The sequence below is a fragment of the Vipera ursinii genome (genome assembly GCF_947247035.1).
Source record: "Vipera ursinii genome assembly, chromosome: 13".
Taxonomy (NCBI): Eukaryota; Metazoa; Chordata; class Lepidosauria; order Squamata; family Viperidae; genus Vipera; species Vipera ursinii.
In genome coordinates this window covers 16,967,077-16,987,100 of record NC_139526.1, presented here as the reverse complement: position 1 = coordinate 16,987,100, position 20,024 = coordinate 16,967,077, and the positions used below count along the sequence as shown (strand labels likewise).

The 20,024-nt window shown below is 43.5% G+C and overlaps 1 protein-coding gene and 1 long non-coding RNA gene across 3 annotated transcripts in view; both read left to right on the top strand.

Moving 5' to 3' along the window:
• SDK1 (sidekick cell adhesion molecule 1) overlaps positions 1-3,253 on the top strand; it is a 331,319-nt gene extending 328,066 nt beyond the window's left edge. For both annotated transcript variants that reach the window (XM_083372962.1, XM_083372961.1), the window contains exon 45: positions 2,639-3,253. In XM_083372962.1, coding sequence (XP_083229088.1) covers positions 2,639-2,911 — 273 coding nt within the window. In that variant the 3' untranslated portion in view covers positions 2,912-3,253. The remainder of the gene's footprint in view (positions 1-2,638) is intronic.
• LOC310646477 overlaps positions 1-19,800 on the top strand; it is a 417,476-nt gene extending 397,676 nt beyond the window's left edge. Inside the window, exon 2 of the long non-coding RNA XR_014493698.1 lies at positions 19,677-19,800. This is a non-coding gene — a long non-coding RNA (uncharacterized lncRNA). The remainder of the gene's footprint in view (positions 1-19,676) is intronic.
• The last annotated feature ends 224 nt before the right edge of the window (positions 19,801-20,024 follow it).

Here is a 20,024-nt window from a genome sequence, read left to right as displayed (position 1 = left end):
CCCGGGCTGCTGCAATTATTTGTCGACCCGCAGCCTTTGTTTCTCCAGCCTGACCAATACAAATACTTGAAATGGTGGGGCATTTTCTTTGTTGTGTGGCTGCCCAGGCATTCAGTGCACCTTGGCTGGTCAATTTCCAATCACACCTGAGCGCCCAATCAAATTCCAGGCTGATGCTGTTGCCCTGGCAACCGTCAGGAGGATGCAGCGATGGGGCCTTGCTGCAGTGCCACTTAGTCAATAGTTTGAAGTCATTTTGAGCCGTAAGCCGGGACGGAGGCCATTTGGGTAATAATGGGGGAGGGCTGCAGGGGATTGGGAACGGGGGAAAAATTTGGAATGGCTCAGGGTCCTCACATAGGAAACCTGAGTATGCCTAATGCTTAGAGCTGATCACAAGCACTTGTCTACCACAGGGGGTATCACCAGGCGGGTTACCTCTCCATTCAGCAACAAGCTGCCTTTGAGAAATGGTCAAGTCCACGGAAGTGTCTTGAGGACAGAAGCTTTTACAGGCCAAGGATGTCCCTTCTGGATTCAAACAGAGATGAGGAGCCCTTTGGGCATCATAGTATGGGCTTCCCTTCCCAGTGGAAGCTGGAAAAAACCCGAATGGCTGAGGATGTGGCAGATAAGAATTACACCTGGCTTGGGGACATCCAGATGGGTGGGAATTGGCCCTGTAGGCATCCAGCTTGGGGTTGATGGTCTACCGCAAGGGTGTCCAACCTTGGAAACTTTAAGATCTGTGAACCTCTGGGATGCTGGGTGGGGAATTCTGGCAGTTGAAGTCCACAAGTCGTCCAAGAAGCTTCTTGTAAAGTTTTGACTTGTAAACCCAGGCTTGTAAGCCGATTCCAGTCTGCTTTTTAGTCAAAGCTTTGGCCGTGTCTTCCTTATTCATAACAGCACGGAGACATCATGAGAAAGAACAAGGAGTGAAGTGGCTAGCCTTTTAGCCTTTTTGGGGTGGGTGGCTCTCTCTTGGAATAGCGATGCGTACAAAAATAGAAATTCCTAATCAGACTGGGATTCATTTCCCTGCTGGGCATGTAAAGAGTCAGACAAGGCTTTAACATCCTCCAGCTTTGGGAGAAACAGCTGAACAGGCTGATTTTGGCACTGAGAAGGGAGATTATGGACACACACACACACACACACACACACACACAAAATTCCCTGCAGCTCTTTTCAAGTAGCTATAATTCCTAATTTGCTTGCCTGTTTCCAGTCTACACACACACACCCTTCCCCTTCCCTTCAGTTTGCCTCCTTTTTCTTATCTGGTGGACCCTCACTCACCGCTGAAAGCACCAGGTAGAATTCTCATTATACCGGCAGCTGCATCGCAAAAATTGATTTTATGCATTTCAAACTGTATCATTCAGATTTAGAGACCTCAAATGTGTTTTTAACAACAGATAAAACAGAGAACGTCGCACTTAAAGGTAACAAATTAAGCCCCCCCTCCCTCCCTCCCCGCCCCAGACTGTCCAAATGCCACTCCAGGGGGAAATCTGAAATGGGCCCCGTGGGTTGGATTCGAACGCAGAGCAGAGAAACCATTCTAAGATCTAACCATTGAACTCGAGCTGCTGAGGACATCAAATTTTAAAAAAAAGTGATACATTTGACAGAAGACCTTTTAAAAAGATAAATGAGAACTCGAGGTGGACATTCGTACAGGTCCCTCCTGTGTGGGAGGAAGATGGGAACCAGGATCCAGAGAAGATTCCCTCCCTCAATATTTCTCTGATCAGTCCAGTTGGAGGGATCAGCTCATGAAAAGGTTAGGGTTCTTCTTAGGATGTAGATAAGTTTGTTGAGATCCACATCTCGAAAACACAAACGAGATTCAGCTCAGTAGGGTAAACGTCCCAATCCACATCTGGGAGAGGTATGAAAAGGACCAAGACAAGGTGGACAAGGCAAAGCTCTTTCTTTCCTCCCACCCTGAAGGTAAGGCTGGGCACTTCTCAGTTTCACGTGCCTCCCGAGTCTTGCACCATGCTCTTTTTCACCCTGCACCTTGGTGTTTTGGGGAAATCAGTCTTTCACCTTCTTCTCTGCAACCTGAAGTAGAGCTGTCTCTTGGTTCTCCAACCTAAATGGAAGGGAAATAGAATAGAATAGAATAGAATAGAATAGAATAGAATAGAATAGAATAGAATAGAATAGAATAGAATAGAATAGAATAGAATAGAATAGAATAGAATAGAATAGTGGAATGAAGAATAGAATAGAATAGAATAGAATAGAATAGAATAGAATAGAATAGAATAGAATAGAATAGAATAGAATAGAATAGAATAGAATAGAATAGAATAGAATAGAATAGAGCTGGAAGGGACCTTGGAGGTCTTCTAGTCCAGCCCTCTGCTTGAGCAGGAGACCTTATACCATTTCAGATAAATGACTATCCTTAAAAACTTAAAAGCCTCCAGTGATGGAGCACCCACGATTTATGGAGGCAAAGCTGTTCCACTGGTTAATTGTTAGGAAGTTTCTCCTTAATTCCAGGTTGCTTCTCTCTTTGATCAGTTTCCAAAGATTCACAATTAAAAAAACAATGACCACATTGACCACGTTGTCACCTGGACATTAACAGATCCTTTTCTCTCTCTCCCCCCAACCCCAGGGGACGGATTCAGACTACGAAGACGAGCTGCCCAAGCATTCTTTTGTCAACCACTACATGAGCGACCCAACCTACTACAATTCCTGGAAACGCCAGCAAAAGGGCACAAAGCATTCAACGCCTTACAGGTACGAGGAACGAGTTGCCAGTGAGGCTGAACCTTACTTCCAGACTGTTATCACAACACAGAGTTCAGGAGGGGTCTACACCCCAACAGGACAGCCCGCTCCGGGCTCAAGGACTCCAGTGACAGGTTTCTCTTCCTTCGTCTAAGACTCGAGCAAAGCGCGCCAACCTCAACTCAGTGGCCTGCCAAGGTTTGGGCCAACACCAGCCCACCCCGACGTGACTCCAGGCGGCACCGATGCAGTGAACTGGGGGTATATTTCTCTTTATCAGGGTAGAATGGATGTACATGTGAATGTCTTTTGGGTTTTGGGTTTTTTTTTTCAAGACAATCAACACTTTAAGACATGGAGCTGATGCATTTGCTTTGAATTTTTTTTCCCCCTTTGAAAAAATCCCATAAACGATCAAAACCTGACCATTTTAACCACTTTGGAGTATGATTTAAAAGAATTTTTTTAAAAATAAAAATATGCTTTTTTAATGTTGTCTGGGTTTTCTTTCTCCTGGCCTGCCTTCCTTCCTTCCTTCCTTCCTTCCTTCCTTCCTTCCTTCCTTCCTTCCTTCCTTCCTTCCTTCCTTCCTTCCTTCCTTATAAATTTAATAAATTCAATTCCTTCCTTCCTTCCTTCCTTCCTTCCTTCCTTCCTTCCTTTCTTTCTTTCTTTCTTTCTTTCTTTCTTTCTTTCTTTCTCTCTCTCTCTTTCTTTTTCTTTTTCTTTCTTTCTTTCTTTTTTCCTTCCTTCCTTCCTTATAAATTTAATAAATTCAATTCAATTCAATTCCTTCCTTCCTTTCTTTCTTTCTTTCTTTCTTTCTTTCTTTCTTTCTTTCTTTCTTTCTTTCTTTCTTTCTTCCTTCCTTTCTTTCTTTCATCCAAGAAGTCAATTCCATAGGTGATGTAAATTAAGGTGGCTCCAGGTTGCCTTCCAAAGACTCTCCCCGCCTCTGATCAAGCGGAAAAATGCATCACCCCCAAACGATGGAAAGACTATCTTTAGGGACAGTTGTCTCCTTTTGCTGCTTGCTTTCCTGAAGCCTCATCTCCAGCGCTTGATTTTCAGTGCCGCGTCTCTCCCCATTGCCTCCAAAGCTCGTCCTCACCTTCACGTGACTTTCCTCAGAGGTCACCGTTGTCTTTCATCTCTCGATTCTTCTTCTCCGTCAGGGCTTGCTGACTTCCTAAACCCATTATCCCCACTCCTGGCTGTTGGCAAGAGAGGTGAGTGCAAAAGCCCCATGGATAATGTTCGGCGAAAGCTATTGAAGAAAGACCCTTTTGAAGTGGGCCCATTTGACTCTCACTTCTGGTCCTGCCAGACTGCAGCTGCGAATGTCCATATATATATATATATATATATATATATATATATATATATATATATATGGATCCTTGGTTTTTCGGGTTTTTCCCCGCGTAGAATTAAAGGTGTAGGCGCAACGTTTCGACGGAATCCCATCCATCATCATCAGGCTTCTGCTTCCTTCTTCTGGGAGAAGAAGGAACTCCCAGAAGAAGGAAGCAGAAGCCTGATGATGACGGATGGGATTCCGTCGAAACGTTGCGCCTACACCTTTAATTCTACGCGGGGAAAAACCCGAAAAACCAAGGATCCATATATATATATATATATATATATATATATATATATATATATATATACGGTTAATTGGCCTCACTGTCAGGAAGTTTCTCCTTAATTCCAGGTTGCTTCTCTCTTTGATCAGTTTCCAACCGTTGTTTCTCGTCCTTCCCTCTGGTGCTTTGGTAAAAGTGACCCCCTCTTTTTTGTGACAGCCCCTCAGATACTGGAATAACTGCTATCATGTCTCCCCTATTTCTTCTTTTCTTCAGACTAGCCAAACCCAAGTCCCACATCCGTTCTTCGTATGTTTTAGTCTCCAGGACTTTGATCATCTTAGTTGTTCTTCTCTGAATTTTTTCCAAACTCTCAACATCTTTTTTGTGATATGGTGACCAAAATTGGCTGCAGTATTCCAGGTGTGGTCTTATTAGGGCTTTATAAAGCGGTACTAATACTTCGTGTGATCTTGATTCTATGCCTCTATTTATACAACCCGGAATTGTATTGGCTTTTTTGGTGGCTGCTGCACACGGCTGGCTCATAGTCAAGTGATCGTCCAGTAGGGCTCTAAGATCACTCTCACAGTTACTGTTTTTAAGCCGGGTCTCGCCCAGTCTGTGTGTGTGTGTGTGTGTGTGTGTGTGTGTGTGTGTGTGTGTCTGTGTCTCTGTGTCTCTGTGTGTGTGTAGGTAGACAGACAGATATATAGATAGGTATATAGGTAGATAGATAGATAGATAGATAGATAGATAGATAGATAGATAGATAGATAGATAGATAGATAGAATGAGATAGATATAGAGATAGATATAGATATATAGATATAGATATATAGATATATAGATATAGATATAGATGATATAGATATAGATATAGATATAGATATAGATATAGATATAGATATAGATATATAGGTGTATATATATGTAGATATAGATATATAGGTATATATATGTAGATATATAGGTATATATATAGATATATAGATATATATAGATATATAGATATAGACAGAGAGAGAGAGAGAGAGATACCATATGTGTTTCTTTTTTTTTTAAATGCTTATTTTTAAAATAGGAGGAGGTCCTATCTTGCTGCATTATCTGTTTTAGAAAAAGTGGGTTATCAGACGGATGTCTTTGTGCAAGACTGTTCAGCTGCATCCTCGAACAAAGCAGCTGGGAATCTCTCGACGAGGCTCCAATGGCTTTGGAAACCCAGGGATTACAAAATGATCACCTGACAGATGGTCTCTCTCAACGCTGTTGGTTGGGCTCCTTTCCACTGTCCCCTGTGGACTGGCCCCAAGTCACCCAGCCGGCCTTCATGGCTAAGGTCTCCCATCCCATGATAGCCACAGTTCAAAATATCAAGGCTCTCATTTTGGGTCACAAACGTGAAGAGTCAGACAGGGAGATCAACTGGTCAAGCACAAAAACTCTTTTTCTCACGATTAAATAAAGGATGACCCAAAGGGATGCAAGAAACAAGGATGAGCCTGGACAGAAAAGGCCATTTTCTCTTAGAGCTCTTCAGCCTTAGAGAGGTGGGCTTAATGATCCCCAATGTGTGGTTGGATCTACTTGATAGGTCTTAATTAAGCTGTGGTGTATTTTTAGAAGAAATTGCAACGCTTCATCGGCAAATTCGGCCGGTGTTCAGAGCTGAACAGGTAAGCGTCATTATTTCATTATATTGATTGGTTGCACAAGACCTACTGAAGCAAAACACTAAGGATGGAGAGTGAGAAGGAAAAGGGCTTTCCCCCCCCCCAAAAAAAAGACTTCTGATCCCAGGTTGGATCAAGAGTGTTGGCACTTCTACAACGAAGCCCAGAATCCTTTCACATACAATTTCACTCCTGTTCCTCTCTTTTTTTCCTAACCAGCCTTAGTTAAAAAGGGAAAGAAAAATGTGCCTGTCACTATCATTAAATAACCAGGAAGAACCTCTTTACTCTGATCAGAATCTTCTTTCTCCAGGCTCTATATTACTCTCCGAAAAATATCTCGGAAGATTTAAGAGGTTTACCGCTCTGCAAATATTGTAGGTCACTGTGTCCTAACTTTGCTCCCTTCTACTAAAATGGAAACATGGGATAGGTTTTCTGCAAAAAGACAAAAAAGAAGAAGGAATTATTCTGCCTCTTGACGAGATGAAACCTCTCAAGATGAACGAAAGCTCTCCATGTTCTTTCATCTGATCTTAGTTTGGGAATGTAAACAGCTGAATATGGAATACAAAATAAGGGACCTTGGAGGTCTTCTAGTCCAACTCCCAACTCAAGCGGGAGACCCAGTTTACCATTTCAGACCAATGGTTGTCCATTGTTTTTCTTAAAAGCCTCCAGTGTTGGAGCACCCATGAGGTCTGAAGGCAAGTCGTTCCACGGATGAATTGTTCTCACTGTCGGGAAATTTCTCCTTAGTTCTAGGTTGCTTCTCTCCTTGATTCGTTTCCATCCATTACGTTAATATGCTGGTCCACCTAAAAAAAAAGACTTTGGATATTTAACAGCCATAAATAAACAAGCAAAAGAAAAAATCAGCACCATTCAGGCATTAATGTCCGTAAGCCCAACGGATGAGCCCTTGATGATTCTGGTGCTTTCTGAGTTTGCTGGTTTTCTTGCAGACGTTTCATGATCCAAGCTAGGTAACATCATCAGTGCTAGAAGCGAGTGGGGTTTCTTCATCATAATACTGTTGATGTTACTTAGTTGGGTCATGAAACGTCTGCAAGAAAACCACCACGTTCAGAGAACATCAAACCCCACAATCGTCGTTGTCCTCCTCCCCCTGCTGTTATTAGTTACATCATTCAGCATGCAAAACCAGGCAGATGACAGAAAAGTATGCACAACGAGTTGTGGGTAATACCTGGTTAGCATCTGCCAAGGAATTCCAGGGCTGTCAGCTAGATTGGGAGGTTGGGAAATAGATGGATGGATGGATGGATAGATAGATAGATAGATAGATAGATAGATAGATAGATAGATAGATAGATAGATAGATAGATAGATAGATAGATAGATAGATAGATAGATAGGGACACGGTGGCTCAGTGGGTTAGGACGCTGAGCTTGTCAATCAGAAGGTTGGCAGTTTGGCAGGTCGAATCCCGAGTGCCGCGTAACAGAGTGAGCACCTGTTACTCGTCCCAGCTTCTGCCAACCTAGCAGTTGGAAAGCACGTAAAAATGCAAGTAGAAAAACAGAGACCGCTACAGTGGGAAGGTAACAGCATTCCATGCACCTTTGGCGTCTAGTCATGCCGGCCACGTGACCACGGAGACGTCCTCGGACGAGCACTGGCTCTTCGGCTTTAAAACGGAGATGAGCACCGGCCCCTAGAGTCGGAAACGACTAGCACGCATGTGCGGGGGAACCTTTACCTTTACTATATATATATGTGTGTGTGTGTGTGTGTATCAGAAGAAGACAATTCCAACCAATTCTTTTTTGTGGCCGAGAAAGCTGTCTGGATATTTCGCCAGAAGCAGAGACTTTCCCATCAACTTGAATTAAGGACCCAGGCATGCAGTTCTACAAGCTAGCGGAGCTCTCACTTTCCTTTAAGCAAATAGTTTGGAAAGAATGGCGTGCAAAAAAAAACAAACCACCCTGAAATAAAAAAAAAGGAAATGAACTTTTAACTGCCACCATTTCCCCCAAAGAGAGAATTGATAATGGAAAGAGGTGATGGCTGCTTTGGAGAGTGTTTTCCCCAAATAAGAGGCATGGCTTTCCATTCTTCTGTTTGCCTTTCAAATGGAAGATATCAAAGGTGATTCTTTTAAAGCCCGTTGACACTAACAAAGTAATTTCTGCTCTTCCATTCCACATCCATCTCGGTAATTCTGTTTTTATTGGCTGTGCTTATTCGGTTACAACCGAACTGGAAGAGGGAGGCCGATTGCAACGCTGCAGAATTGGATATCCTTAAGACACCCAAATTGAATTTTATTCCTTTACTCTCATCGTCATGCATTAGAGGCTTGACATGACCAGGTCTTGGTATGCAACAGGCCTCACCGTAGAATTAATCGTAAAGGTCATTTTTATTATTTACCCTGCACGTAGGTTCATTTGCTCATGTGGACCAGAAAGGTCGAGTTTGGGGCTAAAAACTTTTGACAGCCATCTGATGTTGGTTAAACTCTTGCTCACCAGAAATATTGCTCAACTTACAACAGCTTATTTAGTAACCTCCCCCCCACCCCCCAGATCAAGCTTCAATTACAATCCTGCCTTGAAGAAATATTAGCACTTCTTCCTCTGCTATTGCAAGTGAAAATGCTGCCTTCCCAAGACTTGTTTTCGCCCAGCTCCAGGCATTAATTCTCCTTGCAAGTGCTGGCTGGCACCGGAGATTGGAGTCCTTTGAAGTAGGTACAGCAAGCTTGTGCATTGCTGAGAAAGATCCAGCAGAGGGCGCTGTTTTGCTGTCAGTCATTGACCGGCCTGATTTGCTGCAGGTAATCAATCAAGGTAATCAATCAAGAAGGAGGCCTCCTATTGGAAAGACTCTTGGAGGATGCAGGAAAGGAGCAAGGCGGGCAGAGACGCTGCAGCTGCATTGATAAATAACAGAATGAACCCCATCGGCATTGACATAATGCCCCATTGGTCAATTGCAAAAAAGGCAGCTTGACATCCTGGAAGGGTACCTCGAACACCATCAACCAACAAGAACTTTTAACTTTTATGTATTGGTTTTTTATTTTAATACTCTAATGTTCATTGCCCAAAGTCCCTTTGTGAGGGAGATGGGTGGTTTAAAAAAGATAGATAGATAGATAGATAGATAGATAGATAGATAGATAGATAGATAGATAGATAGATAGATAGATAGATAGATAGACAGACAGATAGATGATAGATAGATAGATAGATAGATAGATAGATAGATAGATAGACAGAGATAGATAGATAGATAGATAGATAGATAGATAGATAGATAGATAGATAGATGATAGATAGATAGATAGATAGATAGACAGACAGACAGATAGATGATAGATAGATAGATAGATAGATAGATAGACAGACAGACAGAGATAGATAGATAGATAGATAGATAGATAGATAGATAGATAGATAGATAGATAGATAGATAGATAGATCAAAGAGATGAGATAGTTTAGAGCAATTAAGAGATAGATGATAGATAGCAAAAACCTATTATCCCACTGCCTGGGCTGAACAGGCACCTCTGGCCATCCTGGCACTGAGCGCTAACTAGATTACTTTTCTAGCCCTGCCTGGCAAGAGTTAATTGGTACATTTATCACTGTTTGCTCCAGAGAACCAGGTTGGGCTAATTTTGAGTCAGAAAGTGAGCATCCCACTCCTCCTTCCTTGGCTATTCGTGCACTGCTTTGGGCTGATTTCAGCAACCTGGGATAAATCAAAAACATGCGTAATTGTATTTTGGAATCTGTGTGCATTGTTCACCAAGTTCTTCTTTTTAGGACGAGCTGGTCTCTGCACCTGGTTTTGCATCGCTTAATTGTATGCCCTTTTCTCACAATGAACCCAGCCCCCCAGCCCCCCAACCTGTAACCTAAAATGCCACTTGGATGAAAAGCAACAATTCCGGGAAACATCGCACAAATCTAACCATACAGCAAAACTACTCTGGGTTTTGCCTATAAGCATTAAGCAAAATCCACATTGCCAAGTTGAAATCCGAAAATATGTTTCCAGCCCTCGTGGCTAGTGCCAAACTGTTACATCTCAGTTAGGGGCAAAATCCCTTTAATCTTACAGCGTAACAGCATTTAACACAGGCTGGATGGTTCTTCTGCTTTCCCATCTCCCAAGGTCTTTCTCACATACTGTTACATATCTCCACTGATGCCGTAAACAAGACGGCTCTTCTTTTTCCTACACACCACGATGGGTGCCTTGCATTCCTAGGAAGGCCTGTAAAGCTGAGCTGGATCTGCAAAGGGAGGCAGGTAGCTTCGCATACGTCACCCCAATGCTACTCACCCGCAATGGTAAGTTTGCCTCCAATCTGCTCCCCACCTCCCAATTCATCCAAGGACTGTTCTTAAGTTGCCTATAACCTGGTGGATTATAGTGGTGTTGGGAAATTTGGAATTGCCAGTCAAGGAGAATCTTTGTAGCTCAGGGTTGAAATGAGGGACCCTTAATTCTCTCTGAGGCTGGTGGTTTTCTTGCAGATGTTTCATTATCCAAACTAGAAAAAAAACGTCACTGATGATATTAACTAGTTGGGTAATGAAATGTCTGCAAGAAAACACTCAAGCTCAGAGAGTACCAAATACCCCCACATCTGTCGATCTGTCTACCTACATGTCTGTCTGTCTGTCTGTCTCTATCTATCTACCTACCTACCTATCTATCTATCTATCTATCTATCTATCTATCTATCTATCTATCTATCTCTGTAAACAACAGCCTAAGGACAATGCCACCAATGTCGGCAGGGCAGAGAACTGTATATAAACAGTGAACAAACCCCACGCTCACTCGCTCTGACGACGTTACCTAGTTGGGTAATGAAATGTCTGCAAGAAAACACTCAAGCCCAGAGAGTACAAAGACCCCCACATCTGTCGATCTGTCTGTCTACCTACCTACCTGTTTGTGTCCATCCATCCATCCATCCATCCATCCATCCATCCATCCATCCATCCATCTAGCTATCTAGCTATCTCTGTAAACAACAGCCTAAGGACAATGCCACCAATGTCGGCAGGGCAGAGAACTGTATATAAACAGTGAACAAACCCCACGCTCACTCGCTCTGACGACGTTACCTAGTTGGGTAATGAAATGTCTGCAAGAAAACACTCAAGCCCAGAGAGTACAAAGACCCCCACATCTGTCGATCTGTCTGTCTACCTACCTACCTGTCTGTGTCCATCCATCCATCCATCCATCCATCCATCCATCCATCCATCCATCTAGCTATCTAGCTATCTCTGTAAACAACAGCCTAAGGACAATGCCACCAATGTCGGCAGGGCAGAGAACTGTATACCTGTATAAACAGTGAACAAACCCCACGCTCACTCGCTCTGACGATGTTACCTAGTTGGGTAATGAAATGTCTGCAAGAAAACACTCAAGCTCAGAGAGCACCAGGGACCCCGTCAGATTCATTAATTGTCCCTTGCAGCACTTTCAAGCAGGGAGCCCCAAAATTTAGCTTTGATATCTTCGCACCCACAACCTGAAGCATCTCTTTCCCCCCCCCCCCCATCCTCTACATTTCAAAACTGGAGAGAGAGGCTTTCCCTAATGTTGGAGAGAAATGTGCTAACTGCTGGTCTATCTCTGCTCCATTGGGGGGCGATGTCTTTTCTCACAACAGCCCTTTCCGTGTGCCATGTAGCAAGTAGACACAATGACATTGCAGATTTCCAGGTCAACCTCAACTGCATCACATGCTTCGCCGCTTGCGATTTTATGACTGGGTGATGCAAAGGTCCCGAAAGAAGCAGAACAGCAGGGCAGTCCTCGAAAAGGTGGTTTCCCAGACGGATAGAACAAGGTGAAATAACTTCCTTTGTCTTGCTTGCTGAATAGGTTCTTGTGACTGAAAGACAGCTGATGGATGAGGCAATGTGACCAGCCTGATTGCAACTCCACGAACAAGGCCACGTGATCCACCGGAAGCCACCCAGGAAGTAGGCCACTTCTGGGAACTGTGAAATATCGTCCCTTTCTCTACTGAATGAATGCAATACGTCTCATTTTTCTTTCACGCTGAATGACTATATTTGTTTGTTTATTTAGTTGATTGACTGATTTGTAGCCTGCCTTTATTATTATTTCACCAGCTAGCCAACAGATGCAACGCACCTTCCTCCTGCTTTCCCCACGACGACAATCCTGCGAGATGTCTAGGGCTGAGAGAAAGCGACTGAACATATAAACATAGACTGACAGGGTGGGAAAGGACCTTGGAGGTCATCTAGTCCAACCCCCTGCTCAGGCAGGAAACCCTATACCATGTCAGACAAATGGCTGTCCAATGTCTTCTTGAAAGTCTCCAGTGATGGAGCACCCACAACTTCTGGAGGCAAGGCGTTCCACTGGTTAATTGTTCTCACTGTCAGGACATTTCTCTCTTAGTTCCAGGTTGCTTCTCTCCATAATGAGTTTCCATCCGTTGCTTCTTCTCCTGCCTTCAGGGGCTTTGGAGATTGGGTTGACTCCCCCTCCTCTCTGTAGCAACTCCTCAAGTCCTGGAAGACAGTTATCATGTCACCCCTAATCCTTCTCTTCGTTAGATGAGGCCGCCAAGAGAAGGACGAGGGGCGATCTGATAGCACCGGAGGGCAGAATGTGAACAAATATCCATTCGTCAGTTGTTTAACCATTTGTTTCTCCCGTGTTTTGTGTCTTTGGTTTATTGTCTTTAGATTCCAGTTGATGGTCTCTAATTTTTGATGTCGACATTGAGCAAGGAAAAAGTAGTCTAATTCTCATCTAAAAGTGGGTAGGCTATTAGCCAGAGTAGGTCACCCCATAATTACAGCAGCCTCCCCTCGTAGACCACGCAATAACTCCTTCTCCATCCATACCTTGTGAAAAGCTGATTTATTTCCACTAACAGCGGCTCTTGCATGTTTATCATTTATTAAGCATGATCTTTTTTTTTCCTGCCTTGAATGTCTCCGGGATATTTCCCTCTCCCTTTCTGCTGTCTTGAACATATTTGCTGATTTCTATTTTAATGTCTACTCTTCTTGTCTGGTTACCCACGTTCTGCCGAGGAAATAAATTGAGTAATCCAGCACCAGCTCAGCTGGATATGCAGATCAGATAAGCAGGTCTCTTAATGACGAGAGGAGCCAAATATGAGTTGATGACATTTCTTTTGGGGGAGATTTAAATAGGTTTCAGACACTGGAGGGGATCTTCGTTATTTCATTTCCAGAGACAATGTTTCACATAGAGTTGGGTTTGGGTTGATTTAGTAGACTGGAAACTGAGGGATACGTTTGTTACCACGTTTGCAGGGAACGGCTATTTCTGAGGCAACCTACAAGCAAGGTAGAGGCCTTGACAACCAATCTTCAGGATGAGGTGGACCAAAGACTATGCAAAGTCTTTTTGCAATCAATGTTATTGTTCGTCACACTGTCGGCCAGATGTGGGATGGGCAGATGTGGAAGTTCGATGGGGTTCAAGGTCTTTATTATGATCATGGATGGTCGCTCAGTCAGCCAGATGTTCAGGCTGGTTTTATCATTTTTGTCCACCTCTTCCTTCCCAAGGACCTGGGATGGGCAGATGTGGAAGTTCGATGGGGTTCAAGGTCTTTATTATGATCATGGTTGGTCGCTCAGCCCAACCATGCTTGAGAGAAGGCCGCAAAAGGGGGATCCCACGATCCCAGGACACTGCAGTCATCATAAACACGAGCCAGTTGCCAAGCATCTAAATTTTGATCATGTGATCATGAGGATGCTGCAAGGGTCATAAGAGTGAAAAACAGTCATACCTCACTTTTTCCAGTGCTGTTGTAACTACATACAGTCACTAAACAGACAGTTGTTAAGTTGAGGACCACCTGCATTATTTTAAAATACTTTTTTTTAAAAAAAAGAGGTTCCACAACAATACGAATTCTCACCTCCTGATTGCTTCCTCGACAAAAGGCAGAAGGCTTATTTATTTTTATGGATTTATTTAAAGGCAGAATAGAATGTCAAAAATATTTAACTCCCACCTCCATCATTCCCAGCCGTGGGAGCCCAGGATGAGTGATGCTATGAGTTGTAGCTCAGCAAATTTTGGAGCTCGCCAATGCCTTATCCTTTTCTCCTTCCCATCCCTGAATTTAAAACATTTATCACCCGCCTCTTCTCTTCCATAAAGTCCCAGCCGGGCTCACCAGATATTAAATATTAACAGCTGCTCTAAAGTATCACTGTAAAGAATTGCCATAAAGTACAAAATTATGAAATGCAGAATGAGAAGTCACAGAAGGAAGACGGTGCAGTAGGAGTTATCAAAGATGACTAGATCCATCTTATTTTATAGATATCAGCAAGGAGCACCAGGCCTTCTTCCAGAATGTTCTTTGTGAGCAGAAATGGGAGAAACAGAATAACAGAGCTGGAAGGGAACTTGGAGGTCTTCTAGTCCAACCCCTGCTCAAGCAGGAAACCCTATACCATTTCGGACAAATGGCTGTCCAGACTCTTCTTAAAAACTTCCAGTGTTGGAGCATTCACCACCTCTGGAGGCAGGCTGTTCCACTGATTAATTGTTCTAACTGTCAGGAAGTTTCTCCTTAATTCCAGGTCGCTTCTCTCCTTGATGAGTTTCCATCCGTTGCTTCTTGTCCTGCCTTCAGGCGCTTTGGAGAATAGGTTGACAACCCCCCCCTTCTTTGTGGCAGCCCTTTAAATATTGGAAGACTGCTATCATGTCACCTCTAGTCCTTCTTTTTATTAAACTAGACATCCCCATTTCCTTCATAAACCTTCATAACACAATCATCTTCCCTTCCTTTGGCAGATAAACAAACCAAACATAGTTAAAAGTTACACTTTCAGGGCCAATAGTATTGAGGAAAAACTAGCTTTAGAGTGTCACCAAGAAATCAGCAAATTCTCTGTAGTCGAGCTGATTCTTCTGGTCATTTAATGACCCAGAATGAATTGTTTCTGGGGTTTTCAACCCCCAAGTAACTTGATATAATAAAAAAATAAACATCTCTGCTCCTCCAAATTTCTAAACAAGTTTTTTTCTTCTTCTCCTGCATCTACCTCACAAGGTTTGGGTGAAGATAGGAGAGAAGGGGAAGACTTGGGTCATACACTATGGTAGAGCATGGTAGAGCCATCTCTTTCTCTCATGTTTTGGATGTTCCTTGAAAACTGGAGAAGACGAGACACCGACAAATAAATAAATACACTCCACTGTGAAATAATTCCCCACAGGGTAAGGTAAAGGTAAAGGTTCCCCCGCACATATGTGCTAGTCGTTTCCGACTCTAGGGGCCGGTGCTCATCTCCGTTTCAAAGCCGAAGAGCCAGCGCTTGTCCGAGGACGTCTCCGTGGTCATGTGTCCGGCATGACTAGACGCCAAAGGCGCACGGAACGCTGTTACCTTCCCACCGGAGTGGTCCCTATTTTTCTACTTGCATTTTTACGTGCTTTCGAACTGCTAGGTTGGCAGAAGCTGTGAAGAGTAACAGGCGCTCACTCTGCTACGCGGCACTCGGGATTCGACCCGCCAAACTGCCGACCTTCTGATCGACACGCTCAGCGTCCTAACCCAATTCCCTGCAGGGTGGCAATTGCTAATCCTTTCAGCGAAATCAAAAGAAAGGACTTGGGCTTAATTGCTGTGAGGTTACATCCTGCTGTCTGCTTATAGCAAGCCTCCTGGGCCCTGCCTTAATTGGAAGCTGCGTTCACGGTAAGGCAGGTCACCTTCCCTGATTGACCACAGATTCTACAAGGCAAATTGTTGCTTCTCCCGAGTTCGAAGGCTTGACTCAAGGGCAGCCCGGAGAGATGAAACATAAACCAGAATAGGCAGGTGCAAAAATGCAGGGGACAGCACAGTTTCATGCATTACCTTATCAGGTGTAGTGAGCCAGTTTGCTCTAGTGGTGAAGGTGCTGGCCTAGAAACCAGGAGACGGTGAGTTCTAGTCCGGGCATGAAAGTTGGCTGGGTCACTTTGGGCCCATTTAACTTTTTAAGAGTTCTCCAAAGTTTCTCTCTACGTATGAATCCTGCTTGGTTGAGCCCCAGTCTGTAAAATAACAGGACATGAGTCACGGGACAAAATGAGCCGATTTCTCATTTTGATTTTTACCTTCAGAACTAAGGAAACCAAGTAAAACAAAGAAAAGAGGAGGAGGAAGAGGAGGAGGAGGAGGAGGAAGGAGAAAGAGAAGATGGTAGAGGAGTCGGAGATAGAGATGGTGGTAGAGAAGGACAAGGAACGATGGTGGAGAAGGAGAAGGAGAAGATGGTGGAGGAGGAGAAGGCATGATGGTGGAGGAGAAGGACAAGGAATTGTGGTGGAGGAGGAAGAGAAGGAGAAGGAGAAAGAGAAGATGGTAGAGGAGACGGAGATAGAGATGGTGGTAGAGAAGGACAAGGAACGATGGTGGAGAAGGAGAAGGAGAAGATGGTGGAGGAGGAGAAGGCATGATGGTGGAGGAGAAGGACAAGGAATTGTGGTGGAGGAGGAAGAGAAGGAGAAGGAGAAAGAGAAGATGGTAGAGGAGACGGAGATAGAGATGGTGGTAGAGAAGGACAAGGAACGATGGTGGAGAAGGAGAAGGAGAAGATGGTGGAGGAGGAGAAGGCATGATGGTGGAGGAGAAGGACAAGGAATTGTGGTGGAGGAGGAAGAGAAGGAGAAGGAGAAAGAAGATGGTAGAGGAGTCAGAGATAGAGATGGTGGTAGAAAAGGACAAGGAACGATGGTGGAGAAGGAGAAGGAGAAGATGGTGGAGGAGGAGAAGGCATGATGGTGGAGGAGAAGGACAAGGAATTGTGGTGGAGGAGGAAGAGAAGGAGAAGGAGAAAGAGAAGATGGTAGAGGAGATAGAGATAGAGATGGTGGTAGAGAAGGACAAGGAACGATGGTGGAGAAGGAGAAGATGGTGGAGGAGGAGAAGGCATGATGGTGGAGGAGAAGGACAAGGAATTGTGGTGGAGGAGGAAGAGAAGGAGAAGGAGAAAGAGAAAGAATGGTGGAGGAGGAGAAAGAGAAAGAGAACGGGATGTCAACGAAGTTAGCATCCAAGAGGAATTGGACCTACAATCACCCCTTTCGTGAGACACCATATTTTAGGCACCAGAACCGTTCAGGCCCAGGAAAATTTCCTTGGCAAGGAGGCTATCCCGCTGCATGCAAATCACGGCTTGGGAAGCAGGTGAGTGTGTGCGCCGATGATTAAATAGCCCATTTATCATTGTTTGACATTCAGGGTCTGCAGCCCTGTGCTCAGCCTTTTATGATCTACGCTCATAATCTGCATTAACTATTCTGGGGAAAATGACAATTTAAAATAGCTTACTGACTGCAGAGCTGGCCTAGTTTTACGTACAGACTTTTTCTTTTTTTTTAAAAAAAAAAAAGACCCTGGCACCAAGCCACACAAATATGGAACACAAACATTTTATTTTAAAAAAAACACCCAAAAACAAGTGGAGAGTATTAAATTTAATCTCACAGGTGCTCAGTTAGAATCCAACATCCTTGTTCAAAACCCCCTAAAACTGCTGCTACTAATGGGAGGGATCTTCAGTCTGAGATTAAACGTGTCTGGCGGGAGATCCCCTGATCCTAGCAGGAAAGCCAGTGGGATCTTCGAGAATGTGATCGCATAGAGCAAGCTGGGAGTCACAGCCGTCCAATCCGATGTCGCTTGCAAAGGAACATCTCGCCCGAATTTGCAAATTTGCACCAATGCACTTGCCACGGGACTTTAAAACTAATCGCTGTGTATGGAAACTCAGCATTATAAATGTTTTGAAGGAAAATCCAGAACATTTCCGTCTCAAAAGTTCTACAATAACATTAATTTACTCAGTTTATGGTAAGCAGAGGTAAAGGAATACAATAGACAAAAGAAGGTGTTTTTTTTTATTCAAATGACATTATATTCAATTGAGAGGGCATCATTTTAATGCTTATTTTAATATTAATTTAGTGCTTTTTTTTAGGAAAAAAGGGCCCCTCGGGCAGCAAGGAAGAAAATTAAAATACATAATAAAACTACATTATTTAAAATCAGGGCTAGCCTATCCAATTTGGCAGTCTTCATTCGGATGCACGGTATAATCTCTTGCATGAGGAAGTCATACTGGGGTGAAAATTAATGTTTTGGTAATGTTTAATTGGAGCCATTTTAGCCTCTTGTATATCTCTTCAAGCTTGAGCATCAAAGCCAAAACAGTTCACCATTCATTTTTTCCGTCCCATCAAATATCATGTTTCCTGCCTTAAAAGTGATGACAGATTTTTACTCCTGGTATCCCAAACGATGTCCTTTATGATAGCCAGGTCATAACATTATTTTTTTTAATTGAGTCTTTTTATTGCTTTTAAAAGAGGGACCAAAGGGAAACAGGGAGGTGGGGGGGCGTGAAACCACAAAGATAAAAGTATCCCCGTTGTAAAAGGTTTTATATCTCCGCAGAAGATGAGACTGATCTTTGTTGGTGATGCTCACACAGACACAGCTGCCTTATCAAACAAATCTGTTGGGCATTAAAGCTTTGTTGCAGTTTTTCCAGAAGAAGTACAACGTTCAAGACTTTTCCTTGGAGCCTCGTCTCTCTTTTCCAGCTGGCTCTGCTGAGAATCTACGCAGGCAGAAAGAGAGAAGCCTGAAGGTGGTGCTCAAGGCCTCACACACGTTAACAGTAAAGATACTAAACTGGTGAAGACTTCCCAACCTCCAGCTGTGCCCGACTCCAGGGGGCGGGGCTTATCCCTGTTTCTTAGCCAAGGGAGCCAGCCTTGTCCAAACACTTAGTTTAGTTAGTTTTAGTTTTAGTTTTATTAAATTTTTATACCGCCCTTCTCCCTAGGGACTCAGGGCGGTGAACAGGGCAGATAATAAAAATACAAAACTACAAAAGTTAAAATAGAATTAAATTAATGCCCAAGATAAAACAGTAAAATATACAAATATTTAAAAACCCAAATTAACTCTCCATCAGGCCAGGCCAGCTTGTTCAAACAGGTGGGTCTTTAACCCGCGCCGGAAGGAGCGGAGATCCGGTGCCATCCGGAGCTCCACCGGCAGTTCATTCCATAAGGCCGGGGCGCCCACAGAGAAGGCCCTCCCCCTGGGGGCCACCAGCCGGCATTCCCTGGCTCATGAATGTCCACAATAAAGATAATAGCCTGTGCCTAAGGCTTACCCAGAACTTTGCTAAGCCGTGGGAAAGGGACTGTGAAAGAGGAAGAAAGGAAGAAGGAAGAAAGGAAGAAAGGAAGAAAGGAAGAAAGAAAGAAAGGAAGGAAGAAAGGAAGGAAGGAAGAAAGAAAGGAAGGAAGGAAGGAAGGGAGGGAGGGAGGAAGGAAGGAATTGAATTAATTAAATTTAGAAGGAAGGAAGGAAGGAAGGAAGGAAGGAAGGAAGGAAGGAAGGAAGGGAAAGAAAGAAAGAAAGAAAGAAAGAAAGAAAGAAAGAAAGAAAGAAAGAAAGAAAGAAAGAAAGAAAGAAAGAAAGAGAAAGGAAGGAAGGAAGTAAGGAAGGAAGGAAGGAAGGAAGGGAAGGAATTGAATTGAGTTGAATTTATTAAATTTATAAGGAAGGAAGGAAGGAAGGAAGGAAGGAAAAGAGAAAGAAAGAAAGAAAGAGAAAGAAAGAGAGAGAGAGAGAGAAAGAAAGAAAGAAAGAAAGAAAGAAAGAAAGAAAGAAAGAAAGAAAGAAAGAAAGAAAGAAAGAAAGAAAGAAAGAAGAAGAAGAAAGAAATAAATTTGGTAAGTGTGGAAGAAAGCCACGACCCAGGAGGAAAACCCAACAATGAGGATCGAAGGAGCTTCGGTCAAGAAGCAGAATCCTACTCAGAAAAGCCTTCTTGTCCTAAAGCAAAGCAACCGTGGTCAACGAACTGCAGAGTATGGTTGCAAGTGAAACATCTTCAAAGAAAAAAAGAAACCAGGAAAATCTATTTGCCTCTTGAAAAGTCACCATTGAGTC